Source organism: Leuresthes tenuis, unplaced genomic scaffold (genome assembly GCF_036924035.1).
Source record: "Leuresthes tenuis unplaced genomic scaffold, fLeuTen1.0.hap1 SCAF_2, whole genome shotgun sequence".
NCBI lineage: Eukaryota > Metazoa > Chordata > Actinopteri > Atheriniformes > Atherinopsidae > Leuresthes > Leuresthes tenuis.
Window position 1 is genome coordinate 14,556,575 of NW_027325356.1, and position 18,484 is coordinate 14,575,058.

General features: G+C 44.4%; 1 protein-coding gene across 3 annotated transcripts; it reads right to left on the minus strand.

Annotated features, from left to right (window-relative positions):
* Positions 1–38: 38 nt before the first annotated feature.
* On the minus strand, positions 39–17,888 carry esrp2 (epithelial splicing regulatory protein 2). Of its 3 annotated transcripts, none has more exons than XM_072380302.1 (16): positions 17,440–17,887; positions 16,874–17,002; positions 10,751–10,864; positions 10,515–10,629; positions 10,231–10,326; positions 9,681–9,735; positions 9,124–9,234; positions 8,659–8,791; positions 8,488–8,530; positions 6,805–7,106; positions 6,343–6,576; positions 6,021–6,219; positions 4,125–4,323; positions 3,816–4,014; positions 2,847–2,947; positions 39–1,580 (listed from the first exon to the last, which is right to left on the minus strand). In XM_072380302.1, the coding sequence occupies exons 1-15, from the start codon at positions 17,569–17,571 to the stop codon at positions 2,861–2,863; spliced, it is 2,148 nt and encodes a 715-aa protein (XP_072236403.1). In that variant the 5' UTR covers positions 17,572–17,887; the 3' UTR covers positions 39–1,580; positions 2,847–2,860. The 3 variants fall into 3 exon arrangements, with proteins under 3 accessions (XP_072236403.1, XP_072236401.1, XP_072236402.1); XM_072380300.1 differs by lacking the exon at positions 2,847–2,947 and having other exon boundaries at positions 17,440–17,592; positions 17,765–17,873; XM_072380301.1 differs by lacking the exon at positions 2,847–2,947 and having other exon boundaries at positions 9,124–9,227; positions 9,677–9,735; positions 17,440–17,888.
* Between the last annotated feature and the right edge of the window lie 596 nt (positions 17,889–18,484).

Here is an 18,484-nt window from a genome sequence, read left to right on the forward strand (position 1 = left end):
GATTTTAATCAACATGAATAATTGTCAACACTCATTTCTTTTCTTTTTTTTTTTATTATTGTTTACAACAGATACACTGATCGAAATTCACGCAAGTTTCAAACTCGCAACAAAAGAAGCAAACATCTCCTCTGCCGCCAGAGGCTGACCTCGCCTCATTTGGGCCAGTATTGCACTCTGGGTAATGTAGGCACTTTGAGATGAAAAACTAAGACGGATGTCATCAGGCCTCTCGCAGGAAAGTCTGGTGGCGAGGAGGAATTAAAGCGTGCAGCAGTCCGACTGTCCTACGGTCTGGAAACAAAAACTGAGGAGAAACCGTAGCTGCGGTCGATCTTTAAGGAAGATATCAGGAGAGGAGGGAAGGAAGCCGTTGTCATTTTTACATTACATAACAAAATCTCAGCTTTTATAAAGAAATGGCATCAATAAAAATATTAAGTCGCCATGCTACACTGTTAAAGATGCACAGTTCCTCATCTGTTCGCTTGGAGCAAAAAGAAATCTGTAGTGCTTAGAAAATGCCTGAATACGATGACATGCTGGAGGTCTCAACATAAATGCTTTTTTTACAAAAACTGAAGTCACAGATTAGTTGGTACCCTTGGACAGCTGTGGTGCAGTGCAGCATAAACTGGTTGTCCCTGAAGCTCGAAGCCACTTCAGCTCAACTCGTGTCCCTTTAAACATACAGATGTACTTTGTTTCAGTAGTCTAAATTAATCTTTATGGCTTTTTATTTTCAATCACATCCCTACACTGCTGAAGGCCACTGAATTAACCTCACACATACATTTATATACACACACACACACACACACAGCTGTATTTGCATAGCACTAAACACAAAAGTTCATAAACACAGAAAAGTCTAAATCGTACAGTGGTTTAAGAGTTAAATGTGTGAAATATACAGAATAGAATTATGTGTAGAAGATGTTTGTACAGCCTCAAGCATTTCAGGACACATGTTTGTACAGTTTTATAGGGACAAGCACACACACATTTAAATATATCTGCATGTTTGGCTGTACAGAGCCACAACATGGTCTGTTCCAGGCTCCGCACCATCTCTTCTCTGCAAACCAGCTTCAGCAGTAGGTGCAAAGATACAAAAATGCAATACAGGGTTATCCACAAAGTCATTTACCAAACATCGAGCTGCTTCATCTGTGGATGCCCGAACTCCAACAGCAGCCTCTGGAGTGTCATGGCTAACAGTGTCAGGTGTGTGTGTGTGTGTGTGTGTGTGAGAGAACGGAAAAGCAGATCACACAGAAGGAAGCGGCTTCAGTAGATGTTCTGCAAAGAACTGGAATGTAGTGAAGCTTGGAGCTGTTGGCGAGGGAGAGAACGCGGATGGCTCTTCTGCAGGGTGCTACCCCGGTCTAAGGTGGAGAGAAATTGAGGGCCAGTGGTCAGTTACAGAAGACCAGTTGGACCTGCTGGCCGTAGAATGGGTGGTTTGAGCGCTCAGCTACAGCACGCCTGGCCATTTCGTCACTAGGGAAGGTGATCAAGGCCTCGCCGCTGCATTGGCCACTGAAGTTATACAAGATGAGAACGGCGTCTGGCTGGAGCTGTAGAAAGATGGGGGGGGTGGGTGGGGAGGCAAGCAAACAAACACAAGAAGTCACGCTTTTTTGTCATAAGAGCAACATGAAAACTGCAGGGGGAACCCGAAGAGCTAAGGAAGAATCATGCACCGATATCATCTCGTCACACCAGTCCAGTTGGAAAGCAGAAGAATTAAAGGGCAGAGCGAAGAGCTATAAACAGAGTGCATGCTGTACTCAAAGACCTGAAACCCACGAGGCAGGTTGTGTTGACCCACACTAATATTCTAGTAGCTTACATGCATTTACATCGTCCACCGAAATCAAGTTTGATGCGGAAACGCCTTTGTAAGACGTGCCAATTCCAAATGATTTACAGATCACATCAGCAATGACAAACTGATCATCAGACAGGCAGACAGTGAAGGTGAGAGGATGCTGTCAGCAAACATTTACGAAGGACTGAGGCAGATTTGTGTTGCATCTCTGAAGCAAGCCTTATTTATACAGCAGTTCCCTCATTATCAGCGCTCCTGACCCTTCTCTGTTGAAACAGACACTGTAAAAAAAAAATGCCTTGCGCAGAGGTCGAATGTCGACGTGTAATCAGGCGACGGCCATCATCTTGGTAAAAGAACTTTCTCGGGTTCAAGCTGTAGGTCAAATAAAATTCAAACTTTAGGTCCTGTATGAGATATTTATCGTTTCCTCTGGAGAACATTATCAACCAGTCTCAATCACTACAATATATCAACGTCATTTCAATTTTTAGTCGTCATGTAGCTATTAGAGGTTAGGGTTGCTCTAATTATAGGAAAATGTATGAGCTGGGGCCAGAACCATGAGGAGAAAAAAAGGTTGCCTTGATAATTCCCAGCTAAAAATAAGAAAGGATTATCCCACGTAGTCATACTTATTTAGTTACTAAAATGAACAGGGCACAGTGGCTTTTCTCCTCAATACTTTTAAATGATTTAAAAACTACATCATTTCATACCATCGCTGTGATACGATCTGCATATTCACACAAGCACCAGTCAGCAGTGTAGATTCACCAGCAGCTGGCCAACATGCTGTGTCCAGAGCTGATGTGATGAGCGCAAAATCACTTAAGAAAAAGTTGTAGAGCAGCAAAAGCAGCACCTCAGTCCTTCCAGATCGCTTTAAAAGCTTTTAGGCCACATTTGTCATTCGGCTCTTCATTCGTGCTAGACATACAGATGTTAATCAAGTCGAGAAAAAGTTTCCCCCGTCTCCACTCTGCCTCTCTGCTCCGGGGGCTCTTCTTACCTTGCGGCGAGTCCCTAAAGACAGAGCCATTCTTTGGGCTGAATCAGACTCCTGGCCTGTTCGCTCATCTGAACCATGCCGCTGTAGTCGTCAGGGGCGTACTACAGATAGCATAATGATGGACACACAGTCAGGCTGGGAGGCCTCCACACCGGTTTATTGCAATACAGTAAATCACACACACACACGCAGATGAATGGCCTCTCAGACATGCAAAAGGTATTAAAGATGGATGACAACACACCAAAAAATGTAGACACACACACCAAAAACTCTCCAAACTGGCAACATTTGAGCGACACACAGTATTAAGGCACGGGAACACGTGACGAAGGACCGTCTTCTCACCCAGAGTCTGTGTGAAAGACGCTACTGCTGCCAGAAAACACTCCGTCTCTCTCCATTATGGATACAATTGCAGCAGTTCAGCCAACAGTCAGAAAAGGAGTCGGCTCTCATTCACACACACACTTTACACACCTGGACTTACGTTTCTCTGTTCTCACGATCTCCAGACTGCAACTCAAAATGAGTTCTTATTTGGTGTGAATAAACACACTCTTTAAAGAAGAAGTGTTGTACCAGCCCAAACCATGAAGACCGAAAGCAGACCCAAGATCCACCCGAACAACAACAACAACACAACCCCCCCCACCTCAGACCGACTGTCTGAAGCAGCACCCGTCAGGGTTCATACCTGCTTCAGGGGACCCCACCTAATTCGGGCTGGCAGCGATAAATACGAAGAGGAGGGGGAGAGCACAAGTGTGCATGTGTTCCTTAATTGAGCAGTACAGGGTCAAAATTTGCAATCAAGTGCGAAATGTTTCTGTGCGTTATCCTGGTCAGCTTCTAAACTCTCCATCACTGCCAGGCGATTGCTATGAACGAATCCCTGCTCGACACGTCCCTCCAAACTCAAACACACTTTTCCATCTCTGCCTTCGTTCCAGTGCTGTGTGCACTGACCTGGTATCCCTGGAAGAAGCTGAGGATGTCTTTAACCCCCGTGTTGTAGGGCAGGCCCTGCATCCTGACCAGGGCGGCCGGCTGAGGCAGCACTGAGGAGGCGGCAACTGCGGCGTGGTGGGGCTGAGCCCCTACTGCAGCTGCCATCGATCCTGGTGGGGCTGCGAAGTAGCCAACTGTGGAGGGAGAAACCGGGGGGCTGGAGAGCAAATTGGAGAGTAAAAGGAATTAAAAATGAGCAGAAGAACAGAGGTAAGATGTTTGAGAAATGCATGAAGTGTTGTTTGATTAGCAGTTTGCTGCACTGACCTGGGATAGTAAGCAGCATAGTTCATGTTCATATAGACATGTGGCTGAGGGGGGTAGTAGGCCAGAGTGTGAGCGGGGCTGTGAACGGTGGTCTGAGGAGGTCTGGGAGCCGCCAGCAGGGGGGGCTGATAGAGGGCAGCCTCTGAGAGAATGGCAGGTGAAGAGGGGAAGGCAGAATAGGCTGTGGGAGGTGACAGACCTACAGAAAGAGAGACGGATAAGTATGTACGCCTTAGTCATCATCATCAAGTCATCAAGATGTCCATTTACCTTGAACTGTAGAGAAACTTATGGTGACTCAAACATCTCAAAATCTATGAGAAAAATTAGCAAAACGCCCAGACGAAAATGTTAAATAAACTGAACATTTTGGGCGTTTAAGACCGTTGGTGAGACAGCCGAAGAGGACACCTCGCACGTTTGTTTTACTTCCACCGACTAAGCAACACGCCGCAGGGTTCTTGGGGCCGAATGAGTCACCTTTAACCCTAACTTGCCTCTGATAATAAAGAACCAAAAAAAAAAAAAAAAAAAAAAAGTTAGTCTCATCTGACCTTTAAGCTTTCCTGAGGAAGACTTTTCTTTTGTCCATTTGGTCAGCTGCGAGCTCCAGCTGAATCTGAACGTGTCGGCCTTAAAGCAGGAGATTCTCCGCTGAACAACAGTGGTGTTCAAATAACTTCTAACTGGGTGGTTCCAGGGTTTCTCCCAATTTCCTCTCTGCTGAGACACTTTGGTTCTTCTTCTTCCAGACTTTGACAAAGTGGCTACAACTACCAATAGGCTACATTCGTGTGAATTTGATGAAACCAATCTTTGAATCTGCAGTTGTTTTAGAAAATGAGTTGATGTGGCCTGATCCTCTGAGCCTTCCAGCTGCAGTCAGTCATGATAACAAAGGGGAGTTGAGAGTTCTTTGCAAGTTAAGACATTTAAGAACTGTTGGTCCCAATAAATTTGTGATCTATAAAATTAGGTACATTTATAATTTGACTACGTTTGTCTCAAAGAAAAAAAAAAAAACCTTTGAGCTTTGTAAATGCTGTTTGCATGCTACCAAGGCCATGAAGACAAAAAAAATGTGCACAAAGTGTCCTTCAAGCTGTCATACTTGCAATGTAAACACACACATGATGGTAAGGATGTATTTACACACAAACAGCCACTATCTGCTGGAGGCTGTGGGCAATTGTGGTCTCTTTCGGTGCCAAACGCACTGCATGGAGACAGCAAGGCTGACCTTGTGGACGCTCAAGTGTTTCCAGGTCAATCAGGGTGAAGTTATGTTCAAAAAGACATTACTTCAGAGTCAGAATAGTTCAAATAAGCTTGGAGTATATGTATATATATATATATATATATATATATAAAAAATCTCCTATTTCAGACAGTTCTGTGACGGTGAATGGAAAATACAAAAGGACTGTTAATCAATACACATTGAAAAGAAACGCACGCAGAGGAGAGAAAGGAAAAGAAATAAGTGCTCTCTCTGACACAATCTAATCTCCTGCAGCAGACAGATATGAGCCATAATGGAGCAAAGTACACCGTTTAGAGCTGCTTCCAGCACATCTAAACTTGCATCAGTGTTTCAGAGGCAACCAAGGGACTGTGCACCGTGACATGGCTAAATATTGTGTACGTTTCTACCAGCAGACTATAGTGAGGCGACATGGTCAACAAACAGATGTTTGTCTGCAAAACCTTTGGTAATAAGTGCAGCTGGGGGATATACAAGTAACCTTTGTCACAGTTTTATACTCATCTGTAATTTTGTATGGGACATCTATCCAGTGTTTCAATCTGGACCAAAGTGATGAACTTGATAAATCAAATGTATGGATGTACAGCAGAATCTGAGTTAATGAACCTCACCGGGTGGCGTTAACTTACAGGGAAGCTTACAGGGTGGAGGCGAGAGGCCGCTGCGGTTCAGGGTTCCTCCCATCAGCACAATGCTCATCTCTTCAGTGGAGCACTGGAACACCTCCACATACCGGTCCTTCATCGTCTTTTTATGACACTTCTGGGCCACCATAAACGCCTTGTCGGGTGACTTCATTTGGATGAAAGCGTCGCCAGAGGGCCGGCCCTGCATGAGCAGAGGAAGATACGGAAGACACCATCAGCATCAGGCAAATGAGTAAATCCCTCTGGAGTAAAAGAGGAGAAAGAAAAGCAGGGGTGCAAAAAGCCTTCAGAAACACAGTCTGACCTGTTGGTTAAGAACCATGTGGACTCCGTGAGGTTTGATGTCAATGGTGTGCTCGCCCATAAACTCCAGGATATCCTCGATGCCCGCCGTGTACGGCAGACCGCGGAGGCGCACGCAGTCTCGGGAGCTGCTGGCTGATGGGAGGAAGGGTGGAGTGGAGAGCACTGGGACGGGTACGATCGGTGAAGGGGGCAGTGTGGAGATCAGTGGGGTGGACATGTAGCGATTCAAGACCTGGCAAACACAACTTCCTTTAATGATCAATTCTCCCGTGACAGAACATGAAGTCCTGACTGCACGTCCAAGACATACGTTTTAAATAAAACTATTTCATCATCTTAATAGTCGTTTTTTTTTCTAATATTTACAATATCATACCGATCTTTAACAGTATCACCGAATGCTCCCGTTTTCACTCGCAGCTCGAGTGGTTTTCAGACAAACCCGGCTAAATTAATTCACCTGTTGCACCTCAGCAGCGGTGCTTCGAAACAGCTCGATGTACCGCTTCCCCAGGATCTGCTTGTGCCTCTTCAGAGCATTCTGGGCATATTCTTCGCAAGAGAAGAGCACGAAGGCGTCGCCTGTGGGCCGTCCGTCGGGGTACTTGACGAAGAGCAGACCCTCGGCACCATCTGTAACCGGGCTCTCCGGGCCAAGGAAGGACAGCACTTCCTGGGGCGTGGCAGTGAACGGCAACCCCCGCATTCGGATAATCACCTGGTTCTCTTTAGACAGGAACTGGGCCACCTCATTAGATGTCCCTAAAGTCAGAGGGGAGTATGTATATTCCACATTAGCATTGCAGACCTTTTATTCTCAAACAGGAGCAAATATTTTTAGGTTAATGCAACTTGCTTGAACGTCTTAGTCAGTTTAGTTCATAAGCGTCCCGTGTTCTGTAATTATCTTCGGTTTAGTCACTACATTTTAGATTGACGGGTGTGCTACGGCAGATTTGGAAAATGGAAAAAGCTTTGAATTTTATTTAATCTTTTTAAATTAGATGTTTAAGTAAAGATGGAACTTCAGAAACAAGTAACAACTCCTGTAATGAAATGTCACTTTTCAGTGCTACTGAAGCAGCTGATGCTGAAGTTTTTATTTCAGGGGAAGTGGCCAGTTCATCACAGTAATTGTCCCACTGGCTGCTGGACAGCTAGCTGAACCATGTCAGATTTTCCCTCACAGCTTTATTCACTGACCCCATTACCAAAGTCGTCGGCATTTGGTTTCAAGCTCATTTCTCCCATTTATATCATGCTCCTCTTATATACATACTTCCTTCAACCATAGACTGTATAAAGTAAGTATCATGGCCTGCTTTTCAGAATAAAACCTCGGTTTAAACCGAGTAACCCAACAGGTTTAGTGTTTCTTTAGTGAAATTACTATGATAAATATGAACACAAACTTACCAACAATAGTCAGTTGAAATTTGATTAGACTGCTAGGCTCTCTTTCTAAAACACACCAAAGCTTACGTATTTTTCCATGTTTACTGCTTTTGTTTCCATTGATAAATTAATCTCCGTCTTTTCTGATTTATTTGCTTAGTCCAGAGTGCTGTCGATCGATTATCACTCATCAGTTTAAAGTCCAGGGTCTGACTAACAGCCACTGTAGGTTATCTGCTGTGAGTGACTGTGTTTCTTTTCCCGCTACTCTATCTCTGTCCCCTGTTACTGCTGCTCAATGATCCAGAGGCCCCGGGTCCTGCCTTTGTCTCTTCACACCCCCTTTGTGTTAGCACCGAGTCGGTCCTTTCACCGAGCGGCAGCCCTCACTGCCTCATGGGAGTGGAGCTTGAACTGAACAGGTGAGCTGCTGTGAGGAGAGGGTGAAATTTCTCTTAAACTGGCCTCTGAGGGGTTGGCCTGAGCATGAAAAGGTGAGGAAGAATGGGGGGCATTGAGGAACAAACCCCACAAAGTGTCTTTCATTAGCCTGAGGTAAGCTGCCAGGTAGTCACTGAGATGAGGCAAAGAGACAGGTAACAGGAGAAAGAGCCACTCTGCACTATAAAGCAGCACTTTTTCAGATGGAAAGCAATGGAACAGAAAGTCTTTCACCATGACTGTTCATGCAAACATGGTTAAGGAGAGGAAAAAAAAAAAAAAAAAAACTTTAAATCTGAAATCTGACCTCCAGCAATCTTGAGGAATTCCTCTCCTGTGGCTTTGTAGACCTAAAAGTAGACGAGAAGAAACTGGATTTAGTTAACAAGTCAAACAGAGGAAACACACTGCAGAATTAAGGTGGTAAAATCACAGATAAGCACTCAAAACAGCATGATGGCTCAGTGCCGAAACCGACCTCAATGTAGCGGCTGCCCATGTGGTGTTTGTGGCGCTCCAGGGCCAGGTCTCTATGTTCCGAGTTGACAAAACGAACCAGGGCCTCCCCGTTCCTCCTTCCCTGAGCGTTAAGACACAGCGCCACACCACCCCTGAGACACAAGAGCACAGATACCTTCATACAAAGAGACTGTTCACAGAACACTGACATTTGTTTCAAAGCCTCTACTTCAGCCACTGTCTGACTCCTAAGACACAATAAGCCTACCAGCATCTGTAAATGCTACATCTCTCTTTTCCTTTTACATCTGGATATATTGTACAGTTTCCTTCTCCAATACAGATTAAGTGAGCAACGGCGAAATGGAGCGAATGCTCGGCAGCTTGACTAACATGCAATACGTCCCGCTTTCGAAACTTTCCATTTAGATTTTGTTCAGCGGACTTGAAACAGATTTATGGAGCGTGTTGACGTCCAACGTACTTGGCAATATTAAGGCCTTTGAAAAAGCGAGCGATATCCTGGTCTGAAGACTGCCACGGAAGGCCCCGCGCTCTGATCACCGTTTCACTGTCCACCGGCTCAGCCTTACCGCTGCAAAAACATCAACAACAAAAAACAAAACATATTGGAATACAGGATATTGGAACATTAGTGATGAAAGGAACAATAATGAGCAGTGATTGTGAGCATTCCTGCAGGTGACTGGGACCTAGATTTCCTCTCACTCTTGTTAAGTTTGAACAAATTGTCCACAGACTGAAGAAAGACACCACTCACAGCCCTGTGGTTAAATGTCAGGGTTGTCAAGGTGACAGGCTTTTGGCTTTGTGAGAGCAGCAGGATCTGGTGCCCTGCTACTGAATATCCAGCTAAGCACTTGATGGCAAACCTGGACAGCTTTAATAACACACTTGTGGCTTTCGTGTTGCTGTAATCAACGCTCAGATTCTCAGATGCGAGGAGGGTTTGTCAGCTCTGTAACCAACGCTGTTGACTAACAAAGCTGAGGTACACGTGCACTCCGGGTTTTTACGTACCATGTGCCGGAGTCAAACTTGTAGTTCACCGTTTCAAAACAGGAGAAGTTGTGATCTTAAAAAAGACACAAACAAAAAAACCATTAAATGTGTTTTTGAGTCCTTGATGCCAAAAACAACGCTCTGTCTTATAGGATGAAGGAGTTTGCAGTGCATATCACACCCAAATACATACTTGGCTATCATTAAGAGGGTAAAGCCCAGAGGGGACAGCCACAGTGAAGATGAAACGCTTTAAATAACAAAAATTAAAAAAAAGCCTGATTTAATATATCTATAGTCGTATTACTTCTCTGCATTCACTTGTCAAGTGATGAGTAAGCGTTTTTTGCTGCTTGGGAATACATGCTTTTGGATAAAAAAAATAAAAAAATAAAAAATAAAAAAAAACCTGACTCAGTATCAAGACTGTGCAACATAAGAGAAATTAAAGCTGTAGTTCGCAGCGCTTTGTCACGTCTGTGGGCCACATGTCTCTCTGCTTTCTGTGCACAGAACACTCCACAGGAGCTGCTAAGCATGTAGCGTGCGAAATCTGGTAGTTACTTACTGTAGGGTTCAGCCAGGATGGAGAGGGTCAGCTGCACAATGCTCCTCACCTCCCTCACCCCCATCAGCTGCTCCGACACAGCTGGGAGACCAACATCTGTGCACACGGTTAAGGCTGCTGCTCATTTTTAGCTGTCGTATTGACTTTCTACCTGGTGTCGCTATGTTCTTCTGTGATAATCAAGTGCCATTTAGGCTCGTTTTGGCGCTGCACATCAAAAAATAAAATTAAATTAAAAAAAATGGACGTTGACATTTCCAAATGGACACCCACGCAAAGGATACATTCCAACATGGAGGAGAGCGTGAGCTTCTGCTCAGGGCCAGCATTGGGGCAGCATTTCTGAAACTCTTTCTTTATGTCCACAAATGAAAAGAAACACTCCGGTAGAACAAGATTCTGGACAGGGAGGAAAAAATAAAAACATGACAGACGTTAGTGTGCTTGGGACCCCGGATACATGTCTCGATGGACATGTGCCTGTCCAGGTGCTGTGTCATCGGTTCAGGGAAATAATCACCTTTTTGGAGGCTTCGGGGTGGAGGGCTTGTCGAATGACAAGTGGACTGTTCACCAAAAGTGAGTAAGAGTTCCCGCCGAGGCATTTTACTTCCGACGTCACAGACTGCTGGAACTGTGGAGACGAACACAGGAAGCAGACAAGAAACGGGGTGATTTAGGACTTTTGTTATAGGCAAAAATAATGTTTAACGTAGTAAACAGGTATTATACGACTGAATTGACTGATCAGAGGGAGGATCAGTCAGTGTTGCTCTGCGTTTTGACTTTTTTTTTTATTTCCCCCACCCAATTAGGTACAAGGCATGTCTAACAGGTTTTAGTGTTTGCTTTGTGAGAGAGAGGGAGGAGACAAAGGGAAGGAATGATCACACCACTAATCATCAGGATCACAGCTTCTCTTTGCACAACCAGCAGCCACACACACATTAGAACAAACATAACAAAAAACTACCCATACAGGTCCAACCAGCCTGCCTCCGCTTCATGAGACTGATGGCGACAGCAGTCGAGCTGAAATACCAGGACCTGCCACATATTCATATTTACCTGTAACTACCACTCCAACGGGCCCCTGTTGTGCTTCGCAAACCCGCTACTGGTGAACTGCTACAGGTCTTCTCTCCAAATATGAACTAAAGCTCATGACCATTTCATCATCGTCTTTGTATTAAATCGCCTTCAAAAGACAGCCAAACAACAGAAACATTTTTCAAGTAAAGGAGTTGCTGGCAAACTGGACCATGCCGAAGAGTCAAAGCTACAAAGAGAGAATATTGGAGCAAAAAAAAAAAAAAAAGAAAAAAAAAAAAGAGTTACCAACGGTCAACATCTGGCAGACAACAACCACAGAGGGTCAAACATAAAAATATACAAATAAATCAGTGATGGCTGTCGATCTCATGATCACCAGTGAAACTACAGCTTAAAACAGTTTCATTTCGACCAGTTAACTTTCTGTAGTCTCAATCTATCAGTCCTCCACTGGATATCGCACCATTTCATTTCGGTCGCTCTTTTCCTCCACATGTGGTAGGTGGAAGGGACGTGGGGACCCGCTAACACGGGTCACACCGAGTCAAATGCCTCTCTGCGTTTTCTGCACACCAAGACGTAAATCCGTCTGCTTTTGCCGGTAACCACGACAAAAAGCCCTTCCCAGAAGACTAAAAGTCGCCTCTGTAAGAACAGTTAGGCCACCTGGAAATGGGGCCACCTTGCACTCAGAGACCGACTGGTTCACAGGGCCACCGGCTGTGTTCCACAACCCCTCAGACTTTAAGGCGCGTGCTTCATGACAGTCTGAGAGACATGCTTGGCTCTTCAGCAGCGCCAAAACCTACTGACAAGAGAACAGATGCGTCGGGGACAGATGCAGGTGGGTCGGTCAGGATAAGAATAATGGGGAGCCTTACGAAAGATGAGAATTCTTATGCATTTACAGCAAGCCTCAAACAGACCAGCAGATCCTACAGCTCCTTTCCATTTGGAAACCGCTACAGCAATGCTTAATGTAGCATAACATATCCAAATAATATAAGGCACAATTTGTCAACTCCAGTCCAGGACTTTTGCATTCCCCCAGTCAGTGTTGGTGTTGTGTCATTGTAGAGGTCATGAGAGGTCAGCCATGCATTCATCTAATACCCGACGCCTTTATCATCCAAACGGTAGACACGAAAATCCTGAGCAATGGCACTTCAAAGTTTTACAGATTAATCCAGCGGCACAGTCAAAGCTAAGCCACACAGCCCAATTTTCTTATTTACATTGATAACAGGACTAATGTTTGCTCATAGCTCCACCTTAGACTATTACTAAAGCCCTGAGAGAAAAGCAAATGTCAAAGAAGAGGTGAAGACACACCCTCTCGTTTTCTCCTCAGCCACAAAAGCCACAAATAAATTGAGCAAACAAGCTGAGCAGAAGACAAATGGCACACTGATAACCAACTTCATAGACTGGGCGAAACTAAACTAAATAACTAAAGTAAACAAAAAAATAATCCCCCTAAAATAAATAAATTTAAAAAAAAAAAAAACTCTTTCCCCAGAGCAGTTTCAGGAGTCTCACACATTTGTTGCAATGTTCTCCGTCTTGCTCTCAATCTGAAGGGCATTTCCAGAGAAGTGGGGGAGGAAGTGGCCTTTGAACGCGGCCCTATCAGAGTTTGCTCTCCTGTGTGGCCGGACCATTTGTATGCAGAGGTGAGGTAAGGTGGTGGTGGCTGAAACAAACTCCGATAAGAGCATAAGGGAGTGTCCGGGCAGTCCCTCCCGGCAACTGTTTAAACACACACTTGCACCACACTGCTGTTTCTGACACAGTGTGGCAAAATTGCAAAGGAAACATTTGGTGAGCATTATATAATTAACAATATAATCAATCCCAGATAAATGTAATCCGCTTTCTATGAAGGTGTTTATTGCATTTTATGGTAATTAATGAAACACATTACATATCATGCAATATGCTGTGTAAAAAAACAACAAGTGAATTAAGTGGGTATATTCTTTATTTTCATATCCCAGCCTAATTCTTCCCAATAGTGTGAATTCTTGTGTAACTGAATATAAAACACAGTTGTCAAGTTTGTGCTTCCGTGAAACAACAGCAGTTCCAACAGTTTGGTGATCCAAAACTTTAGAGACACCTACGACACAATATGGCTGCCTTGGCCTGCGAGAGGAAAATCCAGCAATGAAAACCACATAAAGCAGTTGACATTTCAGGCTGTAATCTGCAAAAGCTGGAAAAAACCCCCAACTAAAATCTGAGGTGAGCACATAAACACGTTTCACAACCGTGTCCACAGCAGAGTCCATGATAACACGCAGCTCGTCACAGGCTGCAACACGCTGCCGATGTGTCAAACCAAAGCCAAGCTTCTCCAGCTGCCCACAGTCTGACTGCAGCTAAACCATCAGCCTGCTCCACCGAGCAGCTGCAGCATGGGAACGTGTTATTGCGTCACAGCCGCGGTCATAAAACACTTAAGTACTCCGATTTCAACGTGCATTCGCACGACAATCTATTCAATAATCTTTCGGAATTTTAGAAGTTGGTTTAAGTTTGGCATTTCTGCCTGGCTCAACAAGGAAAAACTGAAATCTTACCCATCGTTTTAATAATTTGCATTAACTGGAACCAAGAAACTAACAACAAAAACTTATTTAATCAACTGAATGCCTTTCAAAAGTGCATGTCAACACGTTAGACCGACAGAAAACCAAACGAGCTTCTCAAAACCAGACTCAAAAGCAGCCTAATGTTTGTGCAATTCCCACAGTCCACAGCATCACGTACAGACGACTCGGTTCTGCTCCCACGCAGGTTTGCTGGGACAAGGATGGTGGTCCACTTACATGGCCAAGTTAACGCTAACTGCAGCTCGACTCAACTGTGCGTGTAACCATGCCAGGCGCTTACAGCAGTCTGCAGCGTGCACATCTTCTGTCAGCCAGTGGGGCAGCAGTGTTAGAACCAGTGACTCAAAGAAACTGAACCAACAAACAAAGACAGTTGGTTCTGTGCTGTTGGGATGGCTCTGGAGCCCTGAAACTGACTGAGGCCACGGTGCTAGCTACAACACCATTGTGCACTATGGCACACCAGCTTGCGTAGTTGCAGATGGTTAGGGAAAAGAATTGGTGGTGTTGGTGTGTGTTACATACCTTTTTTTTTTTAAACCGCCAATGAGTTTGTGTGCAGTGCAGAAACACTACGCAAAACACGTAGCATCAGTCAGCCCCATTTAGGAAAATCAAGTTACTGATCTAAACAGAGTTAAAAAGACAGTGAAGTGAAGTTTTTTTGGCTTCATGATGTCCTCAACATGTAGAATCATGTTGTCCAGGACATGGTTTTCCAAGGATTTCTAAAAAAAAAAAAACCACCCTGCTGCATATGGAGGGGTTGCATTGTCAATTTCCTGACCTCACAAGAAATGGTTGGGAAACCCTTGATTGCATGGCAACATTAAGGCTACAAATAATACAGAAGATTCTCTGTTCAAAAGTAATATTTAAGAATTAGTGTAATGTCTCTCCGTTTAGTCAGCTTAGGCTTGCTAATGGCTTTCACTGGTAGGGAAAACTCTGGAAGTGGAAAAGAAAAACATTTAGCACTCACTATCACCACAATGTGGTTTTTTTATTTCTGGCAACCTGTATGGAAGTTAAGTGTTCCACAGCCCAGCTAATCTAGCCAAACGTGTCTACCTTAATAAATCTTTTACCCCTACAGACGTCCTTGGTGCCTGTAACAACACGTCAATATAACAAGCCCGCCTATAAGAGACAGCAGTTTGTGGCCTAGTATCAATGAATGGGTTGAAATGAGCAACAAAAAAAAAAGTGGTTAAAATGCTTCTACACTGCAATGCCATACAGCTCTTCCAACATTTTGGAAACAATTCAACCTTTTCTTCACAAGGATAAAAGAATCTTAGAATGACCAATGGTGAGGGGACAGTATACTTCTAAGAGTCACACAAAAGGCATGAGAAGAACAAACTGATTGCTTGGGTTAATATTTGAAGGTTCAGCACACAATCTAACCTAGAGTGGCTGAAACCTTACCCGATCGGTATGTACCCGATCTGAAACGCCTTCAAAACTCTGACCAAACTCCCAGGAAATTCAAGTCTTTCTACACACTGCATTAATCATAATAACCTCTGCAATATTACTGCTATAAAGCCCTGGTAGAAGCTGAAAAAAGACAACCCAACTACCCAAACAGGCCTGTTAGCACATGCACTAAGACCACAACAACACTAACATCGATGCCAAACACACGGACACGGCATGATAATGACAGGTTCCAAACACTATCTGTGGAGCTGCAAGGGTACACCCAATGCAAACAAACACTCTTGAAACGGAGGCTGAAAAACATGTTTGGCGACATGAGCACTTTTGTCAAGACACACCTAAAGGTGGGGAGGAGGACCAAGAATGCAAGTTCATGGTCAGCCTTTCTAAAAGATGCTAAAGAATAAGCCAAGTCTCTGACAGCATATGCCCCAGGACAAGCATTTAGTTTTAATATTTAGTAGTAGATTACTGTAAAGTGTGATGGTTAATCTTCTTTTTCCAAATCCGCTAAGTCAAAGCAAGCCCATTTAACCCCGAATATGAGGCTCATATTTTGGTCGGCGGCGTCACTCGCATCGCACATGTCTGCGCACGACATGTCACATAAAACGCAAATCAGCACTGGGGTATGAGGTCAGGGTGGTGGAGATCATGCTCAGCAGACCCTAGTTTGTCCATTAGTACAATCCATTCCAGGCAAGTCACCCCTTTTTCTTTTTTTTTTAATTTATTGAGAAAGAAAGAAAAAAAAAATACATACAAGACTTGACCTTCTGTGCTTTCAAACATGCCAGAAATGCTCACGACATACATGGAACTAAATGTTTTAGAAAAGATAAAGAGCTCCACATTTCCAACCCGCACCATCAGTGGTTTCGGTTTCAGCAGCAGGACCGATACTGGGGGTGAGGGGGGGGGGGGGGGGGGGGGGGCAGGGGAAGCTCATCAAGCACACTGCAGACAAACAACCTTTCAAAAACAGAAAGTGTCATTTGAATTGGGGGGGAGGGGGTGGGGGGGGGCAGCTTTATGTCTAGCAAAATCCCTGTCCCCCTCCTGTCTGTCGGACAGCCTAAAACTGAGGTGCGGCTCCAGGATAACATTCCACCTTCCAGATGTCTGCAGTGTGCATCAGAGCAGGGCAAGACCAGACCTGTGACTCCTCCTTATCTCCAGACACCCCAGGCTCTACCCATCCCAACTCCTGAGCCTCTACAAACTGTCAGAAGAGTTTAACTGTCAGAGCCAATGACACATCTCAGCCAGGTGGAGGGCCCCCAAAAGGCCACGCAGGAAATCTGACACTCTTTACATTAGCTTAATACCAGTCAGGCTTGTCCCGTCACATCTCGCTCTGGGCCATGTCGGTGAGAAGTCACCCTCCTGAGTTTCTCATAATGTCAGGAGGTTGCATGAGCGGCTGCTGTGGTTTTGGCATAATTAATAAAACTGGAGAGATTGAGCACCTCAACTCCAGTGGCTTCATTTGATCACAACCCATTTCCTCTGAAAGAACAGAGACTCACCTGTTGCAGAACTTTATCCAGGGGCTCAGCTTTGACGATGTCCTCAACAGTCAGCCCGGTCTCCTCTTTGCACTGCTCTGTCAGCTCCAAAGTGTCTGGCTTGACAAAACATTCGTGGAGCTTCCCGACCTGTGAAAGGATTTAGCGTTTCATGGCGCAGAATACAGCGAGGACCAATGTATGCCAACAGTCCCCCCCACACACACATACAGGAAATTAACGGTTTAAAAGGGTCACACAAGTGACAATGTAGTTGCAAGGAGCGCTTAATTGTCAATAAAGCGTTGTTTGTATCGAGAGGATTACATGTTAAACCAAATAGGTGTGTTTTCTCCATGGAGGCGAGGAGCCACCTCTCACCTGTTCGTTAAATTTTGGTCACCTGTTAAAAGGTGAGAATGTAGCGTTAGCTAGCATGGGAGCACAGCAGGCTGCAGGCGGTTAAAGAAAGCACACCATGTTGATTTAAATGTCAAACATACTGTTCTACTACAGGGAGACACTAAGCCACAAACACTCTGGGTACACAAGAAACCGTACAACGAAGGGGTCAGACAGGTCCGTACCTTTTTCTCACGTAGATCCACAATTTGCCACACCAAGAGAATTATTTCCCTCTCATCCGAACCCAGTTTACCCCCATTTGCACCAGCTGTTGCCCCAAAGAACACCACCAGAGTATCACTGTGCGAAGCCATCAGGGACCACAAGGGTAAAAACTACAATTAAAGCAAAGATTCAAATAAAAATAACACGAGGGTTCACCTTTTCCAAGTGATAAGGAGAGCGAACAAAAGGGCTGGAAACTCAATTGAGGTAAACGCAGAGAGAAAAAAAAGAGGGAGATTATTTTTCAGAGGAGCCACGGAAGAGTTTGCGGTCAGACTCTACCTGTTGCAGTACTTGAGTGTGTTCTATCCAGAGATACTGGTTTAACTGGTAAAGAAGGGTGGAAATCTGTGTTTCCTTCACACGAACTCCATAACAAGCCACGGATATTTTTTTCTCTTCTCCTTCTATTTTTTTTTTCGCGAGTTACCTGTATGGCTCGGCTTTTGAGTGGAGAGAATCTCAGAGTCGTCACCTATTGGCTGGTTTGCAAAGGTGAGGGCGGGACGCCATGATAAATGGTGGAATATCATTGGGTCGTTTGTGCCTGTTGAACAGGAAGTACTCCAGCAAAACAGAGCCTCCATGAGGCATTATCATATGGAGAGGCAAAGTGCAGGTAAATGAAGAGCATACTGAAAATACACCATAAAGAAGGCTTTTGAATATTGGTAGAGTTTATGTGTAGCAGATTTGCATTAAACAAAATAACACACATCGAGAGCCAGAATAAAACTATCTGAATAGAGGTTAGACAGTGTGTCTGGCAATACACTATATCCACAAAAACCTGTTTATCTCCTGCTCTTTTCCCTCTTCCTTGTCTAACTGTAAGGCTCATTTATTATGTTACAGTCCCCATATCATTTCAACTATGGGATACCAGTGCTAAATTGATCCTTTTCTAATAATGAAATGCTATAACCATAAGTAAATTTACATATTCAAACAAAATGTATCAACACAAATTATGAAAAAAAGGCTGAACTTAAGTAATGAACT

Excerpts from the sequence above, each read along its gene's own strand:
- esrp2 (XM_072380300.1), bottom strand. The coding sequence starts at position 17,571 with ATGGCTTCGCACAGTGATACTCTGGTGGTGTTCTTTGGGGCAACAGCT. Across the intron at positions 6,577-6,804 it reads CCGCTGCTGAGGTGCAACAG|GTCTTGAATCGCTACATGTC; the intron begins GTGAATTAATTT and ends TGTGTTTGCCAG. Across the intron at positions 4,015-4,124 it reads TATGCTGCTTACTATCCCAG|CCCCCCGGTTTCTCCCTCCA; the intron begins GTCAGTGCAGCA and ends TTTGCTCTCCAG.